The following is a 12,087-nucleotide window of genomic DNA, read 5'->3' as shown; positions in this document are numbered from 1 at the left end:
TTGTTAAGACCTGTAACATCTAGTGGGGGAAGAAAATTGCTTGATCCAAATATTGCCTAGTCTAATAAGGTTTAAGATTTAGATTGTGTGCTTACCTTTTATTTTCTTTGGTAATTATCTCTGACCTTTTATGACTACCACTTATAGTCACTTAAAATTGAACTTTCTTTAGTTAATAAATCTGTTTTATATTTTACCTAAAACAGTGTGCTTTGATTGAAGTGCTTGGGAAATCTCAGCTCAGTTTACAAAAGCTAGTTTGTGTCCTCTCCACAGTGAGAGACAGGCGGACTGGGTAATAAACGTACACAGGTCAGGCTTCTGGCCAGGGCAAGATGGTTTATTCTGGGGGTACAAGGCTGGGGGCTTGGGAGATTTGCTGGTGTCTTTTGCCGTGTGATTCGTGGGTGGCTCAGGGAGCATTCATGCATTCTAGCTGGGTGTGGGACTCCACATGCTATTGTACTGAGTGATAACAGTGCCTGGAGGGGTTTGCTGCTTGTCACAAGCAAAGCATTGTGAGAGAAAGCCCAGGCTGGATAGTTAAGGGGGCACCCCAGCCCCAGGTTGTACCCCGGGGATCCCATCACATAGTTTAGCTCCAATAAGTCCCTTTCTCGATGGAGCATGGGGGTAACAAGGTGACTCACAGTCCTGAACTCCCTGAGAAAGCATCACGGTATGTCTACACTGCAATCAGAGGTGTGATAGCAGCATGTGTAGAATACCTGAGCTAGCGTGAACAACAACTGCAGTGAAGCTGTCCCAGAATCAACTGGTTAAAATCATCCTTGAGATGTGGAAAATATTGTTAGTTTTTATACAGTTAGTAGTATATGTAGAGGTGCATGTGTCTTATTAACTCTATTTTCTCCTAGAGCTCCAGGAAAAAATCACAGCCCGGGGTTCACCCTATCTGTGATTTGGGGGGGGGGCGTGTCATAAATATAAAGGGAAGGGTAACCACCTTTGTGTGTATGGTGCTATAAAATCCCTCCTGGCCAGATGCAAAACCTTTTCACCTGTAAAGGGTTAAGAAGCTAATTTAACCTAGCTGGCACCTGACCCAAAATGACCAATGAAGAGACAAAATACTTTCAAATCTGGGGGGAACAAAGGGTCTGTCTGTCTGTCTGACGCTTTTGCCAGGAACAGATCAGGAATGCAGCCTCACAACCCCTGTTAGTAAGTAAGTAAGTAATCTAGCTAGAAATGTGTTAGATTTCCTTTTGTTTAATGGCCGGTAAAATAAGCTGTGCTGGATGGAATGTATATTCCTGTTTTTGTGTCTTTTTGTAACTTAAGGTTTTGCCTAGAGGGATTCTCTATGTTTTGAATCCGATTACCTGGTAAGGTATTTACCATCCTGATTTTACAGAGGTGATTCTTTTAACTTTTCTTTAATTAAAATCCTTCTTTTAAGAACCTGATTGCTTTTTCATTGTTCTTAAGATCCAAAGGTTTGGGTCTGTGTTCACCTGTACAAATGGGTGAGGATTCTTATCAAGCCCTCCCCAGGAAAGGGGGTATAGGGCTTGGGGGGATATTTTGGGGAAGATGTCTCCAAGTGGGCTCTTCCCCTGGTCTTTGTGTAAGACGCTTGGTGGTGGCAGCATACGGTTCAAGGACAAGGCAAAGTTTGTACCTCGGGGAAGTTTTTAACCTAAGCTGGTAAGAATAAGCTTAAGGGGTCTTTTATGCAGGTCCCCACATCGGTACCCTAGAGTTCAGAGTGGGGAAGGAACCTTAACAAACTCCAACCTAGAAAATCTGGTGTACCACAGTATAAACACCAATATTTTTTTATTAGAATCATCTGGCCCAGCAGCCAACTCTATGGAGGTTTTTGGGGGGTTAAAAATGATTGTGTAGGTTTTTAATAAAGCATTACATCAGGGTATTTTAAAAACAAAAATGCTATTTCTGCAATATGTAACCACAATAGAGAAGAAATATTAAACTGAGAGGGAAAGTCAGTGGGGAGGGCAGAGGATTGGAAAGCTGGAAAACTTCAGTTTCCTTGCCAGCCTTATAGTACCTCTAATCACTGGAGGAATTTTGGCCTTAAAGTTGAGTGGGACAAGCAGCTACTTGTACACACGCCTCTTGCTGCTGCTGCCCCTCTTGCCCCTTTGGTGCTCCCCTCGAGTTCTCCCTGGTCCCAACAGAAGAGGAATGCCTCCTTCCCCCCCCCCCATCCATCCTGTATTTACGCCCAGGCCTCCAACAGCTTTTGGGAGCTTGGGTAAATGCTTACTTTTTCTGAGCCTTAGTTTCTTCATTATTAAAACAAATGTGCAGAGACTCAGCTTGAAGAACCTCTGTTACTATTATTAGATATGTACAAAAATGAAAAATGGGCACCTATCCAAGGGTTGAGATGCAAATGCCATATATTACAAAATTCAATCACTTGGAGAGCACCAAACTTCCCTCTCCCCCACGCGTCTGATTCCTTTCCAAAGCTCACCTCCGTGGCAGCTTGCATACATAGATGTGTCCTGCAGCATGCCCTGCAGGTCAATAGACTAGGAATACTTCGGACCTGGAGTAGAAGCCTGCTCCTGGACTGAGGGATCCTCACAGAGAATGCTCTCTCAGCACCCAGTTAATGGTTAGTAACCTGTCTGCCTGCTGTACCTCTCAGATGTGTTGTAAGGCTTAATTTATTATTGTGTGTAAATCACTTTGAGATGTTTGGATTAAAAGTGCTCCTTACTCTAAGTACAATTTTAGCTGTTCAGAGCGCTGCAGGCTGAATGCTCTTTCCCCTGTGTGAGGCCTCTCAGGTTCCTCTGAGAGTTTCATAATGCCCCTGTATTTTATACCCCTGCAACACACACATCCAAGATCCTGCATTGCTTGGAAACCTATGAATGCCCCTTCTTCATCAGCCAGGGGGCCTGCGGTTGAGCAACATGGGGCACTCTATCTCAGGGGCTGTGTGCGCTGTCTATCCTAGAGACAGTGGAACTGGGATGGGAAACTAAGAAGAGTCTCCTCACGTGACCAACAGCCCTATCACTAGGTCCATGTTGGCTGAATGACTGTGCTGCTATTTTCACTGTACAGCACTAAAAATAAGAAGGATATTAAAGCTGTTTGTCTCATTCTTATCTAAATGCTTGTTGAATAGTACAAAATGCAACTTACTTTTCTCCAGTGGGAAATCCATGTAGAAAACATCAAAATTGTCAAACATCTCAGATCTTGCTATTTCTTTCAGGACATTGGAAAGCTGTAAAGCTCTCTGGAAAAAAAACCAAGGAATTAATGAGATTTTCACAGCCACTGAAACCACTTCACTTGGGTTCAGCTTTTGTAACCAATGTGTGGGAAGCAGCCGTCTGGGCTTCTCAGCTCCCTGAGAGGGGAGCTAGGATGGGAGACAGCCAGGCTCTAGCTGGAGCCCACCACCAGCCCTGGGCTTTCTTGCCAATTCTGGAGCTGTGAAATTGACAAGAATGACAGCCGACAGCCAATGTAAGTAACACAGTGTCTACATGAACACTGCGTCACCGTAACTACATCGACATAAACCCTATGCCTCTCGTGGAGGTGGAGTTATGATGTCGGTGTAGTAGGGCGCTTACATCGGCGGGAGCAAGGCAGTAGTATGTACATTGGCATAGTTAGGTCGACAGAAGCTGCCTTAAGTTGACGTCACTCTGTAGTGTAGACCAGGGCTTAGAACCCTCGTTTTGGAGGCCCTTTTCATCGCTCCTACAGTTTGCAGAGAATTGAAATTCCTTATATAGGCAAAGTTCTCTTCTTCCCTGTACATTGCCCTTTCCCATGCTGCTGGTGCAGTACTTACATGCCATATCCCTGACCAGATTCTGATCTCCCTTGCTGCAGAGTAAATCCAGAGTAACTCCATTGACTTCAGTGGACTCCAACTAACTCATGTATCTCCAATGTGATTTCTACCACCGTAATGGAGATCAGAATCTCATCATTTAATGTGCGCAGTTTAGGTAAGAACGTACAAAGTTATTTTCAGACAAGAGCTCAGAATGGTGACCTGCGGACACTTGAATAGCTCCTGGACAACAGATATGTACTGAAGAGTTTGTATTGTCTTATAAAAAGGCGCAGGCTCCGATCCTGCAAAGACTTCGGTGTGTTCTTAACTATATGCATTGACGATCCATGGTACTACTCACAGCACGTACAGGTAAAGGCACGTGTGCAAGTCTTTGTAAAATGGGGGCCATAATTATTGTCTAGTGCATAGATTTTTTTTTTGCATGACTGCAGGGGAGAGAACCTCAAATATATTTGTACATTTAGAGCAGGCGTCTCAAACTCCCGGCCCGCAGAACCTCCCCAGTGTGGCCCGTGGGACTCCAGCAGTTTTGGGGCTGGGTCTCTCCCTTGGCCCCACCTGCTGCCCCTGGGCGCTCCCCCGCCCCAGGCGATTTACAATGGCCTGGGGCCCCGGCAGCACAGCGGAGGTGAGCGGCATCTGCCTGTTAGCTCCACCTGTCTACCGGGCCCCTCCCTGTGGCCCTGGGGTGGGGTGGGGCAGGGCAGGGCTGTGCCTCCGTGGTGCTGCCCCCGCTCCAAGCACCCCTGTGGCCAATGGGAAGCTGCAGAGACGGTGCCTGGGGGCAGCAGTGTGTGGGGGCCCCCTGGCCTGCCCCGCATTAGAGCCCTAGGTAAGTGCCACATCCTCTGACCCCCTTCCAGAGCCACCCCTTCCCACATACCCCCAAACTCCCTCCCCGAACCTGCACTCCCTCCCCACACACCCTAGCCCCCAAACTCCCTCCCAGAGCCTGCACTCCCTCCCCTTCCCACACCCCCCTCCCGCCCCCAAACTCCCGCCTCTTTCCTCCCAGAGCCTGCAACCCCATCCCCTCCTACTGCACCCCCACCCCCTGCCCCAGCCCAGAGCCTGTACCCAGCACCCAAACTCCCTCCCAGAGCCCAGCCTCTCACCCCTTCTGCACCCAATCCCCTAACCCAGACCTCCTCCCCCAACCACACTCCCTCCCAGAGCCTTAGAAAGGTGGAGGGAGGAGTTTTGGGGGAGGCAGAGTTTTGGGGGGGGGTTCTGGGTGGCATGAGTGACATTATTGGACCACTGGGAGGATTTGAGGACTGGCACTGGCCCTAAGCTAAATTGAGTTTGAGACCCCTGATTTAGAGAAAGTAAGTGGCTAACATGTTGTGGCCCTCAGACGATTCATTTGCCAGTTGTAGGGTCAGGTTTCTAGGATAATTTATAGAGAAACCTGCATTGGCAACATTGTGTAGCCCTGCCCATTAAGGTACTTTGGGCCAAATCCAGTTTTCAGGCACTCCCTGCTCAGGTAAATTGGCACTTAAGTCAGTGGGATTTGCCTGAGTAACGACCTTATAATTTGGTCCTTTAGAACTTTCCGCAATGCCAGTTATCTCAGCTCCTGCTCCCACTGAAAGAAATGCAGTTGGATTTTGTAGTCACAGTTACTTGTCCTCTTTGCCCTGTTCGCTCACATGGGTTCCAAGCAGGCCTCTTTTCTTTTTATTAAATAAGCTCTCTTCTTAAAGAACAAGAGGTTACAATATATATATTTGTGTCATAGTGCAATGGGTAAATCATGTCCCATGTGAATAAGTCTGGGGCATAATCAGGACTAGAATCCAAATCTGAATTCCATAACTTAACCCCAGATCCCAGACCTGGAGAGCCCTGAACTTCAGAGGTGTTTGAAATCCAGACCTTCATTTTCTGGGCTTGCCTCCATCTCTATGAAAATAAAAATACTGACATCTTTCATTTGGGACCCTATCCAAAAACACTCCCTTTAAAAAGGGGATGACCAAAGAAATTATTAAACTGTCCTTTTTAGACATACCTCTGAGGTGAGGTTCCTGAGGGTTTCATTTGAAGACATCCACCCATTGCAGGGACTGATCTGTGTGATCAAACAAAATACCGTTTCAGTGATAGATAAGACAGGAAAAAAAGAGATATTTAACCAGTTGAAGAGGAAAACTTACCTGAAGACAACTTAGGAATGAATACACTTGTTCATATGTGATATCTTTATTTAGCTGACCTGAAAAAAAGAAGTGTTTAGCTTTTCATATTTTAAGTCAAATTTTCTTCTTTGAAACCCTCTACTGTACCTGGTTACCAAGTTTTATACCATGTAGGCTAAGAGGAACTGAAAGTTTGTAGATCTAGGCATCAAATCCTGCTCACTTTACTTGCATGAGTAATCCCACGAGTAGAACGACTCACACTGGTAAGGGGAATAGAAGCTTATTGTCCACCGTCAGGAGTCAAGTAATTCCCACTAAAGTCAACAAGAGTTACTCATATCCTGCAAGACCCAGGATTTTGCCACAGGTACGGTGACAGCTGCAGCAGCATGAACTTTCCGCCATGCCAGTTACCTCAGCCACATTGTTCAGGAACTGTTTTCATTCTCCCACACACCTACGCCTCCCCCTCCTTCCACAGGCAATTCAACCTCCATGCAAGCGTAGTCATGTAATAGCCTGTTCAAATCTCCAGGGTGAATGACTGATGCTTTATCCACGAACGCATCTTTCGCTCTCCAAACAAATGTAGCCATTTCAAACCCAAAAGGAAGATTGAAGGCGACTGGGTACGCACTGTTTTCACGTTTACCATAGAAAGGTTATCTTTAAAAGGCAGAAACAATTTGCCTGTCATAGAAGGAAATGTATACATCTGCGTGGGTGAGCAAATTCAAACACTAACTTAAACGCCAGCCAGACTTTCTCTGACATTCATCGTGCCACACATTGGCCCTGCGTGCTCTGTGAACCGTAGGCTTTTTTTGGCTGCTTACTTCTCTGGTAGTCACTCACTAATTAAACTGATACCAAAATGTGGAGATTGTTCACTCTGTGGTGGGAGAGGAAAATGGGTTCTTTTCAGTAGCACCTGCTATATAAGACAGACAACCTTCTCAGGCTGTAATGACAGTGCCAGTAATTAACAGGATGAACCTAGGAGACAGCAAAATCACAGAAGCTTTGAAGAGCTCTAATACCCATAGATTGGCAAAATCAGTTGCAGGTATATTACACTGGTTTAACAGTATGATCAACTCTTCCTCTATGGACTGGACCCAGTGACTACAACAGCCTTCCACTTATACTCAGAGCTAAGGCAATTACTCCTTTAGATCTAGTGATAGGAGTGTGTGCCTTAAGCCCTTGGTGCAAATAGTCCCAGAGTTGATCCCTGGATGATTGATTGTGTGCATTCACAGTTCCTTACACAGGCTTTGGAGGAGAGTATGCTAAACAGTTTTGCAGTCTCATTATCGCTCTTTGTACAAAACCTTTACATTTCTTATTAACTTTGGGTAGGTGAACCCCAAAAAGCACATCCCAAGCAACATAACTTGTCTGCACATACAAAAAATTGTGAATTCCAGGGAGTTTCCCACTGGCCCATACATGAGCAGCCCTTCATGGCAATGCCCCCTTCTTTGCTTGGCATAATATCAAGGCAATAAACAGGGTGTGCATTTATTAATTATTATTATTATTAGTAGTAGTAATATTACCATAGTGTGTAGAGCCCCAGTCATGGCACAGGACCCTACTGTGCTAGGTGCTGTACAAACACAGAACAAAAATACAGGCCCCAAAGAGCTTACCATGGTCATGGGTGCAGCCTCACATGTGTTCTGAAATGAGAGGCTTCCAAGAACTGTCCCAAAGTGCCTTATTACAATTCTATGTTTAAAAAAAGCCCAAGCACATTCTTGTTAATGTTGTGAACTTTGGGGTTGCACAGCTCCACTTTCACTGGGAGCTATTGGGCATGACTTTGTTTTTGCAAAATTTCATCGCTGGGGATTTGTTCTGCAAAACCTAGACATGGGGTTGTTCAAATCTGGGTCCAATTTTATCTAAACAGCTAAAATTTGCGTGTGGACAGATGTTCACGTAAATGACTCTGTTTAGCTCCAGGAACAACCTCCCCAAAAACAATGATCAGCCAGTTAGACAGCAGGTTTGGATGAACCGGGACAAATCCAACCCTGGTGTAATACCACTGAGTTCAGGGGCTCACCATTCCTAAAACCATCTTGTAATGTACATCAGTGGAGTTCAAGATTCATGCCTAGGAAATTAAAAACAAGGTCAGATATTTACCAAGAGGATGGTATCTGCTATGTAAATGATCCCACAGAAAGCGACCGTCTACCAAGCCTGTTAAAATCACATGGCTGCCTTTAGGAAGTTGAGAGTTTAGATACTGCAGCATCTGCATGACATTGGCGTGCATTTGGTTGGGTGTAGTCATGTGAGCCACTGTGTCAGGTCTCCTATATATGAAAGAATAGGAAAAAAGGTTAGATAGTTTACTGATTAATGTGCTCACACACAAAAAGACAGTGTTTAGCATGAAACAGCAGTGTTATTAGTCAGTGCTTCTCCATTTTGTAATAGCTGATTAAAATGGAATGAAAACAATGTTCTTTGGTTTGGTATCACTTATTTCCACAGTCACAAGTCACGTAAAAAACTCTCAACACAACAAAAAACAAGCAAGTGCATGCTTTTTAATAAGCACACAGAGTGGCCTCCCTATATAAAAGGACCCAACACCTGATTCTCTTCTCTCTTGCACTCATTTTGTTGTGAGGTAACTCTACTGATTTCAACTGAGTTAATTTTTATGTACCCAGTGAGAGGGGAATTAGGATTATAGGGCAGACTAGATTATTGTAAGTGATTCCTTCTGGCCTTAAAATCCACAAACCTATACCATATCATCCAGTACCTTGATTCTAGTGGGATTATAATTTTGCCTGGGGAACACCAAGGAACATCAAAGTGCTGTAGGAAATGGTATTTGTGATTCAGCCGGTCATTTTATCCTCTAAATCAGTACTCAACCAGTACCCAGACATGGTGAGAGCAACACTAATTTTCTACCTTAAGGTATAATTTTTTGGATGAGACACAAAACCAAGGTCCTGTCTCTTGTGGTCATTAAAGATTCCATGTCACTTTCCAAGAAAACAGCGATAGTAAACACAGTGATGTACTTGTAAAATTCCAGTTTGGGTATCTACACACAACTGTGCTAAATTTCCCCCTGAAGTTTCAGTTGGAGAAGATATTCTTCACTTACTGTTCTAAATTTTTTCATTGTTTTGCTGTGTTTTGTTAAACAGCTGCTGTGTTTCACCCCAGAAGTGGATGAAATGATTCTTGAGTATATAAATTGCTTAGGACGAAAGATGTTATGTAAATTTAAGATAGTGTTATGACAGTTGCATTGGATAACAACAGATGTTTTCCAAACTAGTGTATACATCTCGCATTCAATACATTGTTGTCTGGGTATAACAGACAGACATCATGTATAGCTGAGGCTTTCAAATCTTGTATGTCTTTTACCAGTGCTCCAAGGGAGAGCGGATACTGTGGATGTAGCAAATGTAGAAAATTAGATGCAGGAGGAGCTGACATTTCATTTTCCACAGAATAATTGCGCAGGCACATTGTTAAAATACTGCGCTTGTCAGTGAGACACAGCAACAAAGACTTAGGTTTTCATTGATCGGGAGTCTCGGTCATTGGTGAGAGCAGATTTATCTTTCCCTTATTACATTCAGCAGGAAACCGCTTTGGAAAAACTCTTTAATGCAAAATAAATTTGAATTAAAAAGTGGGCTGCCTAGAGAACATCCCTCTTTTATATGATTTAAATAACTGGTTTATTATATCCAAAACTTCCTGATACACACACACACACACACGAGCGCGTACACACTCCTGTTACTTGTGCTCCACTGACTCGAGAGATAACAGGCCAGTTTTAAGAACACGGCTCTGCGGCGCACATCCAGTCCTCATGTCTGTGGCTAAGATGTCCCCAAACCATGCAACTTGTGGTGTTCTCTTGTGAAAGAGAGGGTGTTAGGAACCGGAGGGATACCCACGCCCCTGCTACATGGCTAGGAGCCCAGGCCCCTGGGGCTCCTTGCGTGGAAGTGCACAGGGGACAGGTCATAGACAATCTATGGGAGGAGCCTCCTGCATGGATGCTTCAGCTCTCTCTCTCCACCACTCTGTTTATGCTAAAGAATCTATGGGGCTGAAACAGATGCCATCGAGTCACCTCATTGAGTCCCTCCTCCTTATCTACCCACATCTGCCCAGTACTCAGTCTGGCTATTTGAGGTGGATGCTGGGTAAGGACATTACCATAGACACCTATTTTTACTGTCAAAAACAAAGTATTGTATTTACAGTTCATAGAATCATAGAATATCAGGGTTGGAAGGGACCTCAGGTGGTCATCTAGTCCAACCCCCTGCTCAAAGCAGGACCAACCCCCAACTAAATCATCCCAGCCAGGGCTTTGTCAAGCCTGACCTTAAAAACCTCTAAGGAAGGAGATTCCACCACCTCCCTAGGTAACGCATTCCAATGCTTCACCATCCTCCTACTGAAAAAGTTTTTCCTAATATCCAACCTAAACCTCCTCCACTGCAACTTGAGACCATTACTCCTCGTTCTGTCATATGCTACTACTGAGAACAGTCTAGAGCCATCCTCTTTGGAACCTCCTTTCAGGTAGTTGAAAGCAGCTATCAAATCCCCCCTCATTCTTCTCTTCTGGAAACTAAACAATCCCAGTTCCCTCAGCCTCTCCTCATAAGTCATATGTTCCAGCCCTCTAATCATTTTGGTTGCCCTCCACTGGATGCTTTCCAATTTTTCCACAACCTTCTTGTAGTGTGGGGCCCAAAACTGGACACAATACTCCAGATGTGGCCTCACCAATGTCTAATAGAGGGGAACGATCACGTCCCTCAATCTGCTGGCAATGCCCCTACTTATACATCCCAAAATGCCATTGACCTTCTTGGCAACAAGGACACACTGTTGACTCATATCCAGCTTCTCGTCCACTGTAACCCCTAGATCCTTTTCTGCAGAACTGCTGCCGAGCCATTCGGTCCCTAGTCTGTAGCGGTGCATGGGATTCTTCCATCCTAAGTGCAGGATGGACTTGGCCCAATCCTTTTGGCCCAATCCTCTCATTTGTCTAGGTCCCTCTGTATCCTATCCCTACCCTCCAGCGTATCTACCACTCCTCCCAGTTTAGTGTCATCTGCAAACTTGATGGTCCATGCCATCCTCCAGATCATTAATGAAGATATTGAAGAAAGCCGGCCCCAGGACCGACCCTTGGGGCACTCCGCTTGATACCGGCTGCCAACTAGACATGGAGCCATTGATTACTACCCATTGAGCCCGATGATCTAGCCAACTTTCTATCCACCTTATAGTCCATTCATCCAGCCCATACTACTTTAACTTGCTGGCAAGAATACTGTGAGAGACCGTATCAGTTTGGCTCTCAAAAGTCATTTCAAAATGGAAGTTTAAGATACTGTGGTTAAAATTCAGAATGCGTATGTGTGTGCTGCCATGCACAATATGGAACAAAATCTTATTGAATACAAACTACTGGGAAATAGTACTAAATGGACCATACGCTGTATGGGGTGAATGAACTTAGGTTTATACTGCTCCTCTGAACTTGGAGTTAAATTGTCTTAAAGTCATTCATGAAAGTCTAATACTATTGCTTTCTATTAGTGCTGGCTGAATGCTGTAAAACAGTTCCCATTAATATTCATATTTAATTTAAAATGAATGTATTTCAGCCATGCGTGTGTCCTTTTTGCTTTTGCTCTCCACAAATGTTCATGCAATCAGTGTCTGCAGGAAGTGATTCTAAAGTCACATATACCAGAATTCACAGAAAGCAGATTTGAACTTTGTGCACCTAAGTATTCATATTGGAAGTGCTCAAGCCATGAAGCAGATACAATCCCATGAGACTTGTCTGACCAATCACAACAAAACACAGCTTGAAAATTGAATACCTGCAGAGAACTTTTTATAATTTAGCCATAGTGTTAAAAATATTGTGCCAGGTTCTTAGATGATGTGAACTGGTGTGGCTTCACTGAAGTCACTGGAGCTATACAGATTTAAATGGAGGATTTGGACTAGTCAGTACAAAAAAGTTAAGTGCTTTCAATTAATGAACGAATTACCACCACCTGGGGATGTAACTCA

General features: G+C 44.4%; 1 protein-coding gene across 2 annotated transcripts in view; it reads right to left on the bottom strand.

Moving 5' to 3' along the window:
- The window catches only part of AOAH (acyloxyacyl hydrolase), a 125,648-nt gene that overhangs the window by 19,551 nt on the left and 94,010 nt on the right, over positions 1–12,087 (bottom strand). For both annotated transcript variants that reach the window (XM_084620331.1, XM_084620332.1), the window contains exons 17-20: positions 8,134–8,306; positions 5,992–6,050; positions 5,847–5,906; positions 3,154–3,250 (exon numbers count right to left, since the gene is read on the bottom strand). In XM_084620331.1, coding sequence (XP_084476457.1) covers positions 3,154–3,250; positions 5,847–5,906; positions 5,992–6,050; positions 8,134–8,306 — 389 coding nt within the window. The remainder of the gene's footprint in view (positions 1–3,153; positions 3,251–5,846; positions 5,907–5,991; positions 6,051–8,133; positions 8,307–12,087) is intronic.

This window comes from Lepidochelys olivacea (assembly GCF_965140295.1).
Source record: "Lepidochelys olivacea isolate rLepOli2 genome assembly, chromosome: 2".
NCBI classification, from domain to species: Eukaryota; Metazoa; Chordata; order Testudines; family Cheloniidae; genus Lepidochelys; species Lepidochelys olivacea.
This window is presented reverse-complemented; position numbering and strand designations above follow the sequence as displayed.